The sequence below is a fragment of the Anticarsia gemmatalis genome, chromosome 6 (assembly GCF_050436995.1).
Source record: "Anticarsia gemmatalis isolate Benzon Research Colony breed Stoneville strain chromosome 6, ilAntGemm2 primary, whole genome shotgun sequence".
NCBI classification, from domain to species: Eukaryota; Metazoa; Arthropoda; class Insecta; order Lepidoptera; family Erebidae; genus Anticarsia; species Anticarsia gemmatalis.
This window is the reverse complement of record NC_134750.1, coordinates 4,396,881-4,416,962: the sequence shown is the minus strand read 5'-3', so window position 1 is coordinate 4,416,962 and position 20,082 is coordinate 4,396,881. Positions and strand designations below refer to the sequence as shown.

The window sequence follows — 20,082 nt, the reverse complement described above, 5'->3', positions numbered from 1 at the left end:
CAATGTAACAATTATAAGAATGAGAAATCAGAACAAGATAGTTAACCCCACCAGCGATTGTCTAAGTCTGGGCTGTGTGAATATGTCGACAGTCAAGTCATTGTAACGTCGGTACCTCTCTTTCTACTGAATGTTTTTTACTTTTAACGTATTTATTGAATTTGAGTTATTTACTTTTGTCTCCTATATAATATTGCCAGGTATTTCGGACGTTTCCTTCCTCATTTCGCTCCTTCAATGCAAAAGGGCCACAACTCAAAAAAAAATGAAAATCGTTTTATTGCAAAAATGACACCTGAACCGACTATATTTTATAGTAAAAAAAAAACCCCCATCATTTTTGCTTATATTATGGCTGCACTGACTTACTGCCCTTTTTGCATTAGCTCACTTTGACAGGTAATGTCAGTGCAAAACAGCCACTTTGTGAGTTACGCCCGGAGATTCATCGCAAATGCTCGTCAGTTGCGTGAAAAAGTGCCACAATCCAAAATACGTCTGTGTTGGGTGCAAAAATTTCAAGTAAATGTGATTATATTTTACAATACAAAACTGCCATATTTTGGGAAACGTCCTTTTTGCATTCTAACTATAGTATTTGTTACCATATTTTGGAATACAAAAGTGCCATATTTCTGAAAATGACCGTTTTGCATTCAAACACTAGTATTTGTTATTATATTTTGTAATATAACAGTAGCATATTTTGAAACACGTCCCTTTTGCATTAAACTATTGTGGAATAAATAATTATTTTTAGCATGCTCGAATGGGAAAGCCATAAATATGGCCGTTTGGCATGATAATAATTTTAGTTTTCGTTAAAATTTTCGAAGTAAAATTTAACATTTTGATGCAGGGAAAGGCAAGGGGGGACCCTTCCCTTTCAAATCGCCCTTTTAGCGGCAAGAACCGACTAGTCCTTTTCAAATGCGTCTAAGTCATCCCGCCATCTCCATTTAAGTCTCCCGCGTCTGCTATGACCATCCTCTGGCATCCAGTTGGTAGATATGCGGGCCCACCTTTCCGGATGCATGCGGATAATGTGGCCGGCCCAGTTCCATTTCAACCTGGCGGTCTTCTACCCTAAATCGGCTATGCGAGTTTGGGAGCACGGTATAGAATTTTGGACGTGATCTGTTCTTCTTACATCTGATATACTACGCTCCATCGCTCTCTGGCAAACCTTCGGTTTCTACTTTTGGTTTTCCGTAAGGAACCATGTTTGGGCACCGTAGGTTAGGACGGGCAGTATAAACATTTCGACGAGCTTCCGGTTTAGTGACAGTGGAAGGTTACCTTTCATTAGCTCTTTCATGGACCAGGAGCTCTTCCAGGTACTTGTGACACGTTTGTCCAACTCTTTGTCCCGTCGGTTGTTAAAAGAGGTTATCTGGCTCAAGTAAGTGTACTCGTCGACACAGTGTATGACGTGCCCGCCTACCTCGACCCTACGTTTTGTGTTTATTTATTTATTTATTTATGGTTCGCCTACAATTGTTACACTTTTCTTACATAGGTAAACATACACAGGAAAAATAGGATATATGTGTACAATATTAATCGGCAAACACAACATGCATAGAAGACAGATTACAAACTATCAATGATCCAGTACTTTCAATAAAAAATTTATATTAGATATGTTGTTGGGTTTTTGTACGGTTCTTACTTAGTCCAATCTGAAGGCTTGCCGTACTCAGATCTTTGAGCATTGATTCGAGTTCCAATGCATAGGAAGAGAAGAGGACAATGTCGTCTGCAAAACAAAGGTTTGTTAACTGTTTGTCACTAACAACAATGCCTTTTGATTGCCGCCAGGCTCCTGAAATTTTTTTCGAGGGTGCTGGTAAGTAATTTGGGAGATAGCGCGTCTTCCTGTTTCACGCTTCTTTGGATTTAGAGAGATTGTTGTATATTGCTTTGACGAGTTTGATGTATGGAGCTTCGATTCTACATAGTATCTTTAAGAAGGTCTTGGTTATGGAGTGATGATTCTATGGCGGAATGACTGATGCTGCCAAAAGCTTTTGAATAATCCACGAATGATAAATATAAAGGTTTATTAAACTCATAAAACTTTTCTATTATCTTATTTCTTCAATACTCCTGCTGCACTCAGTCTACCCGTCACGTTACCCATTGATTGATGTTTAATTTTACTGAATAATGAAAGTTACGCACAAAGTTGATCTCTATTATATTACTTACTAAATAATAAGTAAAGATTTTTTTAATTTAGATTGTTTAATACAATGTTTTCCTGGTGTCTATTCCCTTATGGTTTTATATACTTATAAGATTTAACTTTTTGGTACGGTTTTTTACCAAAAAATGTACAATAAACCATTTTTATTTGCAAAACTGTGTTTAATTTTTGACATATTTTTCATGATATTGGTTCAAATTTTGAATGCAAAACGGACTTATATGCTTTTTTTTCTTAATAGGTAACAGCTATTTCAAAGTTTATATTGTAGATAGATAGAGCTAAAAAATACGCATCTAATGATATATTAACATCTTATATTTAATTAATAAATATATAAAATATTATAAAAAAACAGTTTTAAAAATTTGTTTTGGCTCTCCTGTAAAATTTATAGTTTTCGATTTGTGTCCCTTTTGTATTCAAGGAGCGATTTATCAACTCCAATTTCCAGATAAACAGACGGTACCATAAGTCAGACGAGTTCACCAAATTGCATACTACAATTCCCACTTTCTTTTATCGTTTCAGATATCCTCGAAATGTGGACAAGCGATAAATTACTGTAGCCTGTACATGTTGTCAAAATGGCGGTTTGATGACATGTAATGGCGGCAAGTATGGTGACTCCGGCGCATGATCGTTACATGCGGGAGACTGAGCTGCGACCTCAACACTCGAGAGATGGCTCCAGGGATTCTGGAATCTTCCACACGACGAAAGGATTATGGAATGCTCCAGGGCTGAATAACTGTTTCCTGAACAGTGCTGTACAGGTAAGACATTTATATTGCCTTGTTAAATGCCCTACAATATAAAAATTTCATATTCATATGGTATAAGAATGTCTTCAAAATGAAGTTGTTTAATTTGTATGCGCGAAATTCCACGAAGGTTAAAGGCAAACAAGTACTTAAATGGTTGTATGCGAAGTTCGACGAGTTCTTAAGAACTCTTTAGTATCGTGGGCGGGATGATGGTATCGTTAATACCTTACTTGCGTAGGTAAATATCAACCTACTAGTAAAAATAATACGACAACATCATAAATGTAAAAACTTACTAAGAGCTAAGTGCCTGAAGTTTAAGTAGGTGTTAAGTTATATACATACACAAGTGATTCTGATATACATGTCTCTACTAGCTTTATTCTTTTCTACTATCGACTATCGACAACTGGCGAACTATCAATAAATTCAGTTTGAAAATCTGATCAGCGCCTCTAACGGGCGTCGTAGAAACTATTTTGGCAGTACATCTTAAATGCCAAACTGTTGATGCTCTACAGTACGGACTGTAGAGAATCGCGCTATAGCTTTGCAAATATAAAATCTTACTGTTCTTTTTATAGGACATTATTGTCATTAGTTTCAAAGAACCTTAAAGTATTTCATATTTTAGTTGACATTTATACTACTAATATTATAAAGTTGAAGAGGTTGTTTGTTTGTTTATTTGTTTGTTTGTTTGAACGCGGTAATCTCAGAAACTACTGGTCCGATTTGAAAAATTCTTTCAGTGTTTAGATAGTCCATTTATCGAGGAAGGCTGTAGGCTATATATCATCACGCTACGACCAGAAGGAGCAGAGTAGCAACAAAAAATGTTACAAAAACGGGGAAAATGTTCACCCATTCTCTCTTAAGTGAAGCAAGCGAAGTTGCGCGAGTCAGCCAGTAAATAATATAAAGAGATAAATTCGATGATAAACGGAAAGCGTTATTCGAGTCTGTCACTGCCACGCCTCCGAGCATTATTCAAATTTCAACAAGTAAGCCTTTAATCCTCGGTGTTGAATATTTAATAACGCATTATTCGTTATCACGTCCAGATATTAGGCGTAGTTAGGAAATCTTACCATAATTTATATTATCGAGTGCTTAAAACTTAAAAGCTTTGTCTCATTTTGTGATATTGTTTGTTTTCGTCAAGATTTCATTTAAAATAACACTGGCAGTCTAACCTGAGGGAATACTACTTTTTATTTTTGCGATCCATTAATAGTTGTTTCGGTTCTGGTTGTACTTTGTGTCCGTTGACCGTTGTTTGTATGTTTGTAAAAGTTCCCGCGACGCAAGAATAAATCTTAGTGCGGAAGTTATCTTAAGTGATTTTTTCATTATTGTCAGGCCTGAGCGTTATTTTAAAATCTAACCCGTTAATGTCCCACTGCTGGGCAAGGGTCTCCTCCCGTAATGAGGGAGGGGTTAGGCCTTGAGTCGTTATTTAGATTTTATCAATTTTAACCACAAGTACCTATCTTGTAACAAGCATACCTATCCAAAATATATTTCGAGAGGTGAAAACTTAAGTTCTTCTAATTTACTGCTACTTCAATATGTTTATGGTCAAAGGTAAACATACTTAAATTATAGGCAGACAATATGTTTCGGTGACACACGTATTTAAGTAACGGCTTGTACTCATTTACACCGGTTTTCATTATCAATCGAAACTTAAAAAGGAAACTTAATGTTGTTGTTTTAGAGTTCATTTTTGTGTGATGATATGTGATGATGATGACACTATTGCCATTAGGGGTCGTGTGTTGACGTGACTACTATACCAATGTTAGAACCTGTTTTAAGGTTTCTTGTGGAGTATAGTTCATAATAAAATATTATCTAGTAGCTGCAGCGAACTTGTGGTGAGCATCAATCACAGGAAGTCTATGACGACATAAAAGTCTAGATACTTATTTATAGTATGTTTACGAATATTAGTCCGTATGTATATGGTGTGCATGGTTTCGTTGATATTTAGTTCCTCACTAAAAATATCTCTTGTGTCGTGGGAATTTTTGTAAACCTACAAACAACGGATACAAAGTACAACCAGAATTGAAATAACTATTTATGGATCGCACAAATAATAGCCCAGTGTGGGCATCAAACTCTTGAAGACCTCTTGGCGTGGCGTCCACCTTAACAACTGCGCCGCGGAGGCTGTTTATATTGATTGCAAAAGAGATACAATAATTAATCTTGATTCTGATGGGATGTTTGAATGTTACTTTGACTTACAAACTGCTTAAATGTAACATAATTATATGCTTCTTATTGTATTTCACCAAAGAACGTTTAGCCCTATTGTTTTATCAACCTTACAATATGATAATAGTGGCTTTCAACGATACGTGTGTCATACACGCTCCTGAGAAAAAACACTTACAAGGTATAATTTTTCATACAATAAGTATGTAGTGTTACATTTCCCACATCGACGTAGTCTCAACCACAGTTCGTTTGAAATTACTTACGAAAATGTTACGTTAGCTCTAAGTACCTATTAGCTTTTCACGCTAACGTGGGATATTATGAATTAAGCTACTTGCTTGACTTCACCATCATTATTTCTTTTTGACAGACTTTAATTTAATCACGAATAGCTAAATCAGTAATATTGACATCTGTTCAAAGAGCCTGTTATCTAAAATCAGGCTTCAAATCATATAAAAGACTTTTCCAGTTCGTATTAACTTATTAAGTGAAAGAACTCTTCACTGTTTTTACGGGATATTTTGTTAGATTTATACTTACGAACTCAACTTATTATTATAATTTATTAATGTCGTTTTCCTTATCTCATCAAATAACAGGTTCTATTAACTGTTATTAATCTATACTAATATTATAAAGCTGAAGAGTTTGTTTGTTTGTTTGAACGCGCTAATCTCAGGAACTACTGATCCGATTTGAAAAATTCTTTCAGTGTTAGATAGCCCATTTATCGAGGAAGGTTATTGGCTATATATCATCACGCTACGACCAATAGGAGCAGAGTACGAGTAAAAAATGTTACAAAAACGGGGAAAAATTTCACCATTCTCTCTTATGTGACGCAAGCAAAGTTGCGCGGGTCAGCTAGTGCTCAAATAAAATAGCAGCTCCACCATAAAAGTAAATACAAGTTGTGTTTCCAAACTAATTACAAGTAGGAACAATTTCTACGCACGCATTATTTACATTCCATTGCGCTCGTTATATGAGGTTGATAAATCTGATCCAATTTACATAGAGGTAATTACGACACGGAAAAGATGCGTGGACAAAAAACCTATTCGTTGGACGTAATGACGTAGGTAGGTAGAGGTTGTATGGGTGCCGCATCAAACTCCCATTAAAATGCCTGCACTACGGCTCACTACAGCCGCGTGAAGTTTCCACGAAATGAGACAAATGATGTCATAGCTCCTAGCGATATGCGATATCTCATCGCGTGTCGGCTCAGGACCATGATTTGGAATTTTAAATACCGATGACGACACTTCGTCTTAGCTCGCACCAAAGATTTCTCCAAACAATTTGTGATGAACGTCAGACTACATTTAACTGGCTACTGTTTTTGTGACAGGAAAGATTAGATGTAATCTTTATAATGGGAGAAACTGACTGGCTACCAAAAGCCTGCGGGCTAAGAATTGAAAGCTCGAAAGCAATACCATTTATAGAATGATTGCTCTTTATACGTGTAGTTTACAGTTCGATACAGAAGCTGGATTCTCTACTACTATCGACTACCGACAACCGGCTTATCATCGAGAAGCTTTGTATGAAAATCTGATCAGCGCCTCTGACGGGTGTCGTTGAAATAATTTTGGCAGTCCATTCTAAATTTCAAACTTTCGATACCCGACAGTAGGTACCGACTGTACAGGATCGCGCTGTTCTCCGTTGTAAAAATAATGTCTTCATATATAGGGATGTCGTTATATAAACAGATAGAAAAGAACTTTGCATTAACTAACACGAGGTAGTAATAAACAGCAATAAAAGCTATAAGCATTCAGGTTCATACAAAGCAATCAGTAACGTGGCTAGCATTACTAGCTTTTGAAGATTTGCAAATCACGATGTACACTCGATCAATGATTTAGAAGCGTATAAAGAAGGATTCTTAATGGCAGGTTGTTAAAAGGAATACATTGTGTAACATTCCAAGGCTTCAAGGCGTTACTAAAGAATTTTACCATGAATTGGCACGAGCCAGGAATGTCAGAAAAACAACGACGTAAGATTTGCAGGTGTCAAACTAATGTGATGCTGCAAAGATTGCGTGTGCCGTGTTATAATGGATTATTACATCGCAAATTGTAGGACTGTACTACGATGTATCGTGAATTAAGGCTGTTTAACCGTTTATTTTCGAATTAATGTTTTTCTCTTTTACTTGTACCGATTTTGTTAATAACTAAACAGTAGTTATCGCGTACAGTTTCCAGAATATATTATTTTGTAGACTCTTCTTACTTTTTGCGTCGTTTCATAAACTTTTAAAGTTGTTAACGTATTTGATTGAAATGACATCGTAGATACCTATGGTTAGTTCTAACACTCAAATAAATAAATTAAAGTAAAATAAAGAGCTAACTATAACAATACTTTTTATTTACTCGTAAAAAGCTGTCATTTCACATCAAGTAAAACAATAAATCATTAAATATAGGGTAATTAAAAACCGTTGTAGTACCTTAAAAAGCTTGTGTGAGTGACGCTAAAATGGATTGATATTAACGTGTACACTATTAAAAACACGAAACAAAGATCGTGTGAACTTCGCCTGAAGAGCTCATGTTCTTCTCACTGGTTCTAATAGCACTCGTTCCCATATACAGTTTAATTGGAGCACGCGATAGCCCTATCAATCTCGCTAATAGAAACAAAAATTACTTCATTGTTCAATAATGTTGGAGAAATTTTGGGAGTTCAATATGACTGTTTAAAAATACAACTTTTGAAACTTTTTTATTGCACAATCCTCTACTCCGTTTTAAGCAAATAGTCGGCTACGCCAATTGCCCGTCGAAACATTGTTATAACTTGAATATTTGTGCTAAATGTTTAACACTGTAAAAATTAAATAAGTGTGCGTTTATTTGTATTTGAAGGAAAATAAAAGTTTTATCTTACTTGTTGCTGTAGACCAAGATAAGTGCTTGAATAACTTATTTTTACTACGAAACCAACAGAAGTATATGGAAACAGTAGTTTCTTGTCAAACTGTTACGATTAGCCCTACACAAAGTTATTTGGTCGACGAACTTCCTTCTATATTAGTTAAGAAACATAATAAACGTATCAAAACGGAAATCGTTTCTGATCATAGAGATATCAACCAGTATGTGTTCCCTAAAGTTTAATGAAACTGTAAATGTCATTAACTATAACTGTAGTGCATTAATACTTATATCCTAAAGCGATAAATTATTTGTTTGCAATGCCGTCCGAAGCACAGAGACCCTCATCTCAACTACCGAGCAACCCATCTATGAAATGTCCGCGCTAAGGTTGCTAAACTCACTGATCGTATTCCGACTAGTGAATGCAATCCCGATCTCGCGGGATCCCGATCTCGCGAGATCCCGTGTATTTTTTCGGGATCAATCCCGAAGCATAATATGACGAGATCCCGTTCGGGATTGTCGGGATTGCAATAGACTTAAGATGCCGATTAGAAGCTCGTACTATTGATACACTTTGTATTTTAAGAGGCTACTTTCAAAATGCCATGTGATTACTTTTTATTTTGATCTCCTGGAGCAACACCTACTTTTTTGATTATGTTCATGTTATTACACCTGTTAATTATGTTACGTTGTTAGTAATATTGAAAAATAAAGGCTTTTATTTTCTTTCAAATAATAATTTATTGCATTCACCACACTATCACACGCATATTACATTGAACAAGCCGTTCGAATTGTATTATTTTTACTAACTAGACGGGATCCCGAAAATCTCGGGATCCCGCGGGATTGATATTTCTGATCGCGAGGGATCTCGAGTTGACGATCTCGAGTCGGGATTGCATTCCCTAATTCCGACCTGTGGGCGCTATAAGCGTCTCAGCCAGTATAAAAACCAAAACTAAGTTCAAGAAGTTAACACTAACAACGTTGTACTGGTTCAAGAGTAACTACAGTGTGGTGATAACGTCGTGTGTAACGTAAAACGAGTTCATTCGCACCTGTTCCTAGAACTGACTGATAAGCTTGTGTTAGCCGTTTCTTTATTGTTTACTTGTGTTATCTCTTCCTTAATGGGACCTCCTAATATGTATGGTGCAACAGCGACTTAACTTAAGACGAAAAAGACGTTGATTATAAGCTTAAAGTACTCAAAAAACTTCAGTTCGAACTTGCAAGAACGAAATGCGATATTGTCGCAAAGTCTATCTTCTGCGTGGATAATTTCCGTAAGCGTATAATCGTTTAGCTACGCTTGATAAGTGTTAAGACGTTTTTCAATTAATATTCTGTATTAATAGATCACGTAGTTTACAGCAATAAGACTTAACCTTGAATCACTCATTATCAAAACGACACCAAAGAAATCAAAGTTTTGTAAAAATGTTTTTCTTAGATACATACATATACATCAAATCACGCCTTCTTCCCAGAGGGGTAGGCAGAGACCAGAGTATAGTAGTTCTATTTATATAATAGTCTTTCTTGTAATCTGAAAATATAATAGGCTATTATTGAAAATACAACATCTAATCTTGATAAACAAGTCAATTTACTTACTACGTAGTAAAGCTGATACGATTGCACTACGAAGGAAATATAAGATCGTTTATGCAAGTCGTTATCGACGTTCCATTTCCTACGCTTTTTAACAATGGCCACACTATTGGCGGAAAAGCACAAGTCTGAAATCGGAAATTTGTTACGCAATGAAATCACTGTTTTTGTTGTTACTGACAGAATGCTAGATATTTTGTAACACGTATTGTTAGCGTTAGTTGGCAGTCGTTAAAAATGCCATTTCAATACATCATTAGAAAAGACTAAGCATAATGCAGAAAACAGGAAACATCACATTGATTTTCTTCACATTTCCTTCATTAAGTGTTTACTATTTTGTTCATACATGTTTTGTTTCATAAGAACATTTTATTACTTCTAAACTATGCTGATCTGAATCTATGGTATGAATGGCATTTAGATTTCTCATCAGTATGGAATTCTGGACGGTCATCGTCTCTATTAATTAAGCCATTAACTGAATTTGGTTTGGTTTATGGCGCATAAAAGATTTCTTTTTTATGTCTTTGTAAGACATTTAAGTCTAAAAATTTAAGTTTTGAAATCGCAATTCAGTTAAACACGAATATCATCATGAGTTAATATTTATTTGAGAAACTGTGGCAGGTTTGTTAGAATTGTATGAATATAACAAGCTTACTGTCTTTTATCAAGTAAAAAGGGTAGACATTTATGGTTCTGTAGTCACTCTAATTTCTTAATTAAAACTGTGTAGTTGTAACAACATCACACGCCCTCGTTAATTGCAAGTGTTGTAACATGATTGAAATAGTCACCTGTTTAAAACTACCTACATTAAAGAAAACGTTAATCACACTTCTATGTATTGCTTTCTTCTTCATTCAAATTAGTTGCGTGTAAGTGCGAGCGAGAGAGTAGAGTTTGCCGCCAGTTTAGCTCCTGTTATGGAATAAAGCGGGAACGATCGTGCCGCTGCCAGTTTTCTAAACAATTCTCTTTGAACAGGTGCACGTGTGCTTACACAAGTTATTTTACTAACTATCGACCATTCCACTCACGTTTCGAGTCTCTTGTTTACACACGGCGCCTTCAGTACGTCTGTGCCACCTATAATGCTTTTTGTCATAAACTTATGTAATAGCTCTTTAATTGCTTTCACTAAGATAGTGTTTGTAATTGATGAAACAATTAATCAACCCTATCATGAGCCGTTTATCTACAAAAAATAAATGGTGTTTGATATCCACGATTCAAAAATGTTTTAAGTAATTACAGTAACAATACGAAGGTGATAAAATGCAAGCTCGTTAGTTTGATTGGTTGACCGTGTCGGACATTCCATCTTGCGAGATATTAATGTTTAAATTGACCTCCGCGCGAGGCTTTTGTCTTAGCCTTTTGTTATTGATGGGAATTGTGGACTTACGAACCGGCCATGTTTTGACTTCACTATATGAAACAAATGTAGTGTTGTTTCATTCATACAATTCAGATCACGAGTAAATTTATATGTAAATGAATACATATTTCCAAAGCCTTGAAAGGTTATTGTACAGAAATAGTATATTAGTTTAATTTTAATTTTGGCCACGTCAAGCATATTGTGTTGCCTATAAACTCCGTGACAAGAAGTCGCCAACAATGAATATGTAATGAGCATGTGTGAACACACTGAACATAATAAATATAAACGTGATTTATTTATACTTATGTTGGATTCCGTTGTGGGAAGATACTCAGCTACTTACATTTTATTGCACACGTGTCAAATCTATTTAACAAGAAGATAATTGAATTTTAGCGAAAAATATTATAGAAACTCAGATCAGTCTTCTAGACACCACAATTTCTTAATATTAAAAACGCGAAAGTTTGTGTAGATGGATGCAAGCTAAGTTTGTACTTTTGTTTGCTCTTAAACGGAAAAAATATGACTTTTTGCTCCGTGAGGTCTTTTTACACGGACGACATCGCAGGCAGAAACTAGTTATACTATATTTGGAAACAAATTAAGATACTTACAATGCTCCATTCATATACTAAACAGGCCTTTGAATGTAATCCTATCAATCATTTTGCATTGATCGAACTTGAATGCATTATGTTGCAATGCAACACTTAAGTTGTCAACGAACAAATTAGTAGTTAGCATAATGTATGCATCTTTCAACAAGTTACGAGCTCGAAAATAAGATCGTAAACAGTCCTCTTACCGATTAACAAAGTAAGTTAAACATCTATACTAATATTATAAAGCTGAAGAGTTTGTTTGTGTGTTTGACATCCCAGGAACTACTGGTCCGATGTGAAAAATTCTTTAAGTGTTAGATAGCCAATTTATCAAGGAAGGCTATAGACTATATATCATCTCGCTACGACCAATAGGAGCAGAGTACCTACCAGTAAAAATTTTACAAAAACGGGGAAAGTTTTGACCCATTTTCTCTTATGTGACGCAAGCGTAGTTGCACGAGTCAGCTAGTTATAATATATTCTTAGTTATTATCAGTTTTCAAACTCATCGCACACTTAAACTAGAAGTGGCACTTACACCTGTAGTGCATCTTCTTACACGTCCACCTGTCGATCTCCATACAATAATTCACAAAGGCTGTTTACAATAACCATTGCTATGGCGTACGTGTATCATATTGTAATTAAATGTCAGTAGCATAATTAACATTTATAATGGAGGCCCTAGGAAAGGTGTTTCGCTTTAAACATGGATGTTGCATAGAAACTATAATTTCCTTGCAATTTGTACAAAATTTAAGAATTGTAAAGTGCTCTGGCAAAGAAGAAATTTGTCTTTATTATTGCTTGAACAGATATTGATCTTTTTCATTGGTTAATACAGCTTCGGATGCAAAGATAGCTGCTAAAGTAAGCGAGGCAATTTGTCCGAATGGACTGAATTATCGATATTATCTAGAACATCTTTCCCATAGGTGCATACATGAGTTTGGTGTTTACGGTCCGAATAAAAAAAAGTCTCTAGTGTAGTGTAACAAACCAGTATTAAAATAATTATTTTTGAGTTTTACTCTCACAAGAAAAGGTCGTATTAAATTGAATTGTTGAATAAATATTTGAATCTTGTTTAAATTATAAAGTATAGTAAATTTTTTTCAATATTTATTATGAGTGAGATAAAAACTTGAGATCATATTTATATAACAGTAGGCTGACAAAAGGTTGCTTACGAAAATAATGTTATATTATTTAAATGCTGCTCGTCAAAACAATGATTGGTCGTTGGTACATTTTATTAACTCTCAAATATTAAACAAACTTTTATACGCGACTTCCTTGACTTGAAAAATCCCAGATAATGTAGCCTATTTCTTCTTCAAGTTATAAACTATTTATGTACCATTTCATCTATATTCGTTGAATAGTTTTGCGTGATTGAGCAACAAACATATTCAAACATCTAACCTTTCACATCTACAATATAAATAAGATATAGCACTATTTAACTAACAATATTAACGCCAAAGTTAAGTATAGCAAAGATATATCTTCAATACAATGGTTGTATCGACAAGGCTCGTTTTTTTTCCTTGTACACCTGCGTCGCGGTGACATTCCGTCGTGTGCCACTGTGGATGACGCTCCAGACATTTCCGTCACTTTTTCACTCTTCCAGTTATAATTAATATTGATGATGCATTGACGATTTCATGGACAGTTATTACTCTTGACTCTGCAGCCTTTAATTATCTACTTATTGAGTTAAATCTGATATTGTGTTGGTGTACCACTTATACCTAAAGCATATGTCAATAAAATAAACTTTAGGTACGAAGTATTTCGAAATATAATAGACAACAGGTGTAAATACTATGTTATCAGTTTTTAGGGGCGTTAACCGAGTGTATTTAAAGAAATTGCCAAAAAAAGCCAAAGCCTATTGAAGTAAATTGTAAATAACTAACTGTATTGTTCCTCTGAGAAAACGCTGATGGACTATATAATTTGAACTATTAGAACTCAAAGATATTATCTCGTGCAATCGTTGGTCGTACACATGAACTTGGAAGGTACATATAAAATTGACCCTTGTTTTAAGAAGGTAGGTTAGCCGTGAAACAATGAGAGGCGCGAGGTGGGCGCCGAAGACGGTAGCGTCACGGGTCGCCGCCTCCGGAAGGAACAGTATCGTGGGAACTCTTCGCTCCCTTCTCATTCACCTGCATAATGTTTTGATAATTAGTGCACACCTATTACAGCTATTATTCTGACGTGTTAACCAATTTGATCTTATGACGTGCTGTTATTCTTGAAAGATGAGACGAGACTTTCGTTCAAATCTTTCGAGTCATAATACGTACAAAGCAATTTTTATTAGATTTAGACGAAATCTATAAAACCACTACAGATTAGTTTGAAGGAAAAATAAAAATCTTGAAAACAATTTTCATTATTTCATTTGATTTTCTTTTGTAGAGCTATCGATCTCTGTCTGTAAGCTACTACGACCCCAACCATATTAATAAGAGCAGCTGCGTAATACGCGTACTTAATACCTAGATATTGAGCTATTAGGCCACTAATAATAGGTGTTATGACACCAGTCATGGACTTTACACTATTAGCCACTCCCATGATCGCCCCCCTCTGACCAGGGTTGCTTCGACTCGTGATCATTTCTAAAGTAATCACCCTACCTACTGAACCACAAATTGCTTTAGGAACTAACAAAGCTATATACAAATATAGTTTAGGTACTAACGCTAACCCTGTTAATGTAAATACCATCGTAACAAACAAATGTAGGCACCTTTTTGTATAATCTGTATCGTCCTCATACAACTTATTTATATAACTAATTAAGAAATTACATAAGGAACCTGTAATTCCTTGGAATGCGACTATATATCCTACGCTTTTTGGTGTGATACCGTGTTCATTCATTAAGAATAATGCGAAATTACTAAAATATAGTCCCATGGTAAGAGACATGAGTATTTTGAATAAGAACAGGTCCCAGAATATTGTCCAGTCCACTTTGTAGAACTCGTTGACTGATTCTTTGAGAGTGTTTCTCATTGATTGTAGTATTGTTGGTGTTATTGCGTTTTCTTTAGGCTTTTCTTTCTCTTTCTTGTCCTGTGATTTGAATGAAACGATGCTGATTATAGCTGAAACATAAGAAAAAATATTATTTTTTTACAGTAACATAGTCCCTATGTTGTTTAGGGTATTTTTGTCATATACGGTAAAGTACCAAATTATTGGCCGTGTAGATATTTTTCCCTACCAAAGGGAAATATATTCATGTGGACTAATCTCGCCGACCATCGAAAACCCTTGCGATAAGTATAAAAAACTTCAATTTATTTTTGTTTCTTCCTAGCCGTCTTCTACGTCCTTATTTCTATCTTCCATCACGACTTTGTCGTTCATTCCCTTTTTCCCAATCATTCTCCTCCTTCGTCACTCTGCCTTTTCATTTAATGACGGTGTATGAGTTGTCCAATAATATTTATTTATTTATCCCTCATTCATTTCAAATGTTTGTTATACATGTCATTACCTGTGTTTAACGCAAACATAGTGGCCACAACAGACGTAAGTATAGGGAAACCATTCTTCGGATATGCCTCAATAACATGTCCACTTATAATAGGTCCCACAGACATGCCAAATCCGGCTATAGCGATAAGTTTCCCATATAGCACGCCTTGCTCTTTGGTAGTACTGCCGTATTCGGTTATTGCTGCTTTTATTAGTAACTGTATTTGTTTGAATGTACCTGGAATATAAAAAAAAACTTGTATAACATTTGGTATAGGATATGTCGTAGAGGGATAATTTTCTGTAAGTGGTTTTGTTGCTTAATTGCTCCTAAACGGCTGGATCGATTTGGTACAAAAATGGATACAATTTAGTGGGTATGTTCGAACTTATTAATTCCAAGGTGGATAGAATATTTGTAGGACTTGTTATATTGCTTACAGCTTACGGTTTAATTTACCTCCAGATAACGGGTCAATCAGTTAACGGGTTGAATTTTAGCATAAATGTGTCCGTTTCATTACATATAAAAATATCCATAAGCCTTCCGTCAATTTATGTAGTATCACTGCATCTGCATAATTCCCCATAGTTTCAATAAGATAAATAAAATAAAAAGAGCTTACCTAATATTCCTCTAATCATGACAAATACTACAAGAGACGACGTAGTCCCCAAGAAGTAGTACGAGAGTGAGCAAATACTCAAACAAAACAAAAATATTGGTTTTGTTCCCTTTAAGTCTGTTAAGCTTCCCTGAAAAACAAAAACAGTTGGTCATTGAAATAACAATCATGAATTTTTTATAAACATTCTTGCAGCCCGTGACTGTCCCAAGGCTGGTCTTCTCTCTAACGAGGGAGGGGTTAGACCTTGAGTTTACCACGTTGGCCAATTGCGCGACTTTGCATCCCCTCAAGAAATTTTGTAAACATCCGTATATGTATTTATTTAATTCATTATTAGCTGTTCGACTTCGTTCGGATATTGTCGAAAAAATTAAATATCCTGTGTTTGACTCAAATTTTCAATAATCTCTATGCCAAATTGAATCAGAATTCAGTGTATAACCAGGATAGCGTAAGAGACAGACAGTCTTTCGCATTTACAACATTAGTAGATATAGATATATCTACTGAATTCGATTTCTATTTCTGTTGTTATGTGATCTTTACGTTTCTTCTACTCACTAACTCTATCAGTGAAAACTTGTAATTGGCCTTATTCTTCTTGTCTGTATTTTCTACTCTGTATGTACTAGCTGTAAGTTTTCTTAAAAAAAATAAAAAAAAATAAAAAAAAATAGATAAAATTGATTTAAACTTTGACATATGCACACATAAGGAGGTTTTAAATGCACACGAGTTTAGTATTAGGCTTAGGACTATCATGTTCAAATACATAGTAATAACTTATCATATCAGATAACAGTACCATGTAGCTCTATTGTATAGATTATTGATAATTAAGTATTTTAATATTTATCTCTAATAATTTATCAGTAGCAGTCTGGAGTTTAATAACGTGTCCAACTAATGTGACGTATTGTATAATTGATCTTCTAAGGCTTGCTACACACTTGGCTTACCATTAAACGGTCTAGCCAGGCGGCAAAAATGAATATGTGTAGATAAATGTTCGGGAAAAATGCCGCTCTACATTGCCGCGCGAATATGTGTGAAGCAAGCCTAAGATTAGAAGATGCAAATGTAAGTTAGCTCTCAGAATGTTTGAGATCTGACTATTTCCTAAGTGATGCCATTTTTTTGAACAAAATTCGGTACTGGTTGTAAACTTGGTTGGGACCGGGTTTGTTGACCCTCTGTTTATGATAAGGCTCTAACTCCGCTCTCTCCCCTTTCCGAGCTAGTAGTAGATTCAGCAATTTTAACAACTATCATCAGTGTCAAACTGTCAACATTTGACCTAAATTAATAACTAATTTGGTTTCTACATCATTAGTAAGAATCATCTGAAGCACTCTCAGTCTCCTCATAATATTTTCCTTTACATCCAGTATGAAGTTTTTCAAATAACTTACTATTAAAGGTGCTGATATCGTCTGACACGCAGAATATAACGCTCCCATCATCCCAATGTGCACGAAATTAAAGCCCAATTGTCTGGAATGATTGGCCAGTTGTGGCATTATTAAGCCAATGGACATCAAATCCTGGAAACAAAAAGACATATTTTATTTTTAAGGGAGCGGAGATAAACGTAAATTTATATAATTTTCTATCTTAATTTTATTCTTATCTTGTTTTATCGACTGATGCAAAAATCTGAAATGTTTAGTAGTCTTCTAAGCATGTCGTATTATAAACGTTTGTTTAAAAATACCACGCGACAGCCATCAATGGATAGGCCGCGGAAAAGTTTGCTTAACTCGGTAATTGTTTAACGAGCTGCGAAAACTACCGGCTCAAATACAATAACATTAGTTCATATTATAATACATATAACCATAAATATAAATACGGTCACGAAATCATGAACACAACTATGTTTAGTTGATTTGTTGTGGTGACCTTGTCACTGTATTTTATGGGTAGACACATATTTATGGTATTTACATAGTCGTAAATATACATCTGTTAATTTATGTTTTATATAGCAACAGAAATATTGCGATATTATAAGAATGTGAGTGTTATCATACAAATATTCAATTCACATTTACTTTATGTTGACTCTCGATAACCGCATGTAGATAACAATAACTCCCAAAATTATCACCATTTGAATTTCATTTTACTCTTACATATTTATAAATAAAAAGACACTTACCAGAAAGCTGACAATTTGCAGCATTAACAACGCCGAAGCCATATTTAATAAATATATTTAACACTTAAAATAATTCAACTTTACTAAAACACCACATCTATTTGTCCGTGTGTATCGGTAATTAGTAACATCAAATAACAATTTAGCATGACTGTGTAAGTCCGCACTTGGCATTGACTGCACGTACTACCGGTATCTGTAGTACCGATATCTTGATAAAAACTATTCATAATCTCGTTTTAAACAGTCAAATCACTCATGTTTGATGTAATAAATTTAGGATATACAGCATTGCCAAGCAATCGCGTATGATTCGGTCCAACAGTTTGAACAAACTGAATTGGTTTTCTACGTACAGTGTACGCGTCATCTAATTTCGTTATCGTTCATTTAATCCTTGGGCCTTACTTCCTCGTTATTGTAGTTTGTGTGCAGTGATAACGTGTTATATTCGTCTACTGAGAATTACGTGTTTATATTTGACAGTTATTATCTCATCCTACTAATATTATATAAATGCGAATGTTTGTGAGAATGTCTGTATGTATGGATGTTTGTTACTCTTTCACGTAAATACTACTGAACCGATTATGACGAAATTTGGTATATAGGTAGCTGAAGACCCAGAATAACGCTACTTTTTATCCCGGAGTTCCCGAAGGATCGGGATTTACACGGTAAGGATTTCTACGCGGACGAAGTCGCGGGCGGCCTTTAGTAATCTAATAGATCTTTGTACACTTGTCCTTTTGGACAGTAACGCGTCTACTAGGTACTATTGCCAACCCAGAAATTTTGTATGAAAATCTGATCAGCGCCTCTAGCGGTACCCTTAGAAACTAGTTTCGCAGTACATTATAAATGTCAAACTCTCGCTACTCGATGGTACCGACCATAAATAATCGTATTGTTAATCTTGGGGAACCGCTTGAAATAACTAAATGATATCATTTATATTAATAATCAATTGTTATGGGTTTTTATAATAGATAGTATCCATTGTTACTCAATCTAAATATAATTCAGATTATTATCAGTGTTTGAACAGAGATAAGAGGTTATCTTAACTCTTCCATATTATGTGGGTAATACCTATAACCTATCTATATTTTTATTGTCAATAAACTTAAATATTAAAATATATATTTCTAAATCCATATAGTTTATAACTGAATAATAAAAACAATTATAAAATCTTACGTAAGTACGTTATAATAGACAAGTATACAAAGTCCATATATCAAGAACAAATGATTATCGAAAATTTTTCTCAAGGTAACTGAAAAACTCAATAAAAAAACTATTTAATAAGTATCAAGTTACCACTGCCATCTAGCGAACCATGGGTGAACTTTCCATGAACAAAAAAGAGAGTGTGGAATAGATAAATTTAAATTCTTCCTCCTTTCATTTATTTCTGTAGGACACGAGATTCGATAGTGTTTATCGATTTCTAAGCTGTGTAGTTACAATTAGATCTTTTGATTGCTGTCTTATTGCATTTGATAGTCCAACGATCATTGCAATGGCGCGATGGCGTTCGATACAATTGTTCACTCAATTTGTTTTTAAATTGTCATTGCAAGTTATGTAAGAAAAGAGTAGCATACACTATATTATTAAATAATCTATGCCTTCAATCGTAGATGAAATAAAGAGGTGGAACAATAAAGTCTGTAGCCTTGTGATGTTAATTTAAGTGACAGAAGTTTTAACGTAGATATCTGCCTGCGAAGAAAGTTCTACATACAATTTTAATTGCTTTTAATATTTCCTCACAGTCTTATTATTTCAATTTTAAGGCTCGGTTTCAGGCCCGCTTTTGGGTTAGTAGCAGATGGAATTTTGGCACTCGTTCTCATAGATGTAGATCAAAAGAAAATTCACTATGTAGGTCGACCAAAAAGACTAATATTCGTCTAAACACGAGTGGTTCATAAGGGCTTGTGTTTACATAAAATGTAAGGAACATTAAAATTGTCATTATTAAATATAATTTTGTATCAATTTTGGTCACAGAATAACTTCGTGTGTGTCCGGAAACGGTATCAGAGTC

General features: G+C 34.8%; 2 protein-coding genes across 2 annotated transcripts in view; one reads left to right on the top strand and one right to left on the bottom strand.

Moving 5' to 3' along the window:
* ec (ubiquitin specific peptidase echinus) overlaps positions 1-20,082 on the top strand; it is an 86,739-nt gene that overhangs the window by 10,850 nt on the left and 55,807 nt on the right. Inside the window, exon 2 of the mRNA XM_076115353.1 lies at positions 2,741-2,985. Coding sequence (XP_075971468.1) covers positions 2,818-2,985 — 168 coding nt within the window. The 5' untranslated portion in view covers positions 2,741-2,817. The remainder of the gene's footprint in view (positions 1-2,740; positions 2,986-20,082) is intronic.
* On the bottom strand, positions 14,129-18,369 carry LOC142973539 (major facilitator superfamily domain-containing protein 9-like). Its single transcript, XM_076115352.1, has 5 exons — positions 18,027-18,369; positions 17,278-17,409; positions 15,863-15,992; positions 15,256-15,474; positions 14,129-14,860 (listed from the first exon to the last, which is right to left on the bottom strand). Exons 1-5 carry the CDS (start codon positions 18,066-18,068, stop codon positions 14,145-14,147), a joined length of 1,239 nt encoding a protein of 412 aa, XP_075971467.1. The 5' UTR covers positions 18,069-18,369; the 3' UTR covers positions 14,129-14,144.

What these genes read in the sequence shown, in the direction of transcription:
- LOC142973539 (XM_076115352.1), bottom strand. Translation starts at nt 18,068, where the DNA reads ATGGCTTCGGCGTTGTTAATGCTGCAAATTGTCAGCTTTCTG. An exon ending in TGCAAATTGTCAGCTTTCTG is followed by an intron (nt 17,410 to 18,026) that starts GTAAGTGTCTTT and finishes TTTTGTTTCCAG; the next exon opens with GATTTGATGTCCATTGGCTT. An exon ending in CGATATCAGCACCTTTAATA is followed by an intron (nt 15,993 to 17,277) that starts GTAAGTTATTTG and finishes TTTGTTTTTCAG; the next exon opens with GGAAGCTTAACAGACTTAAA.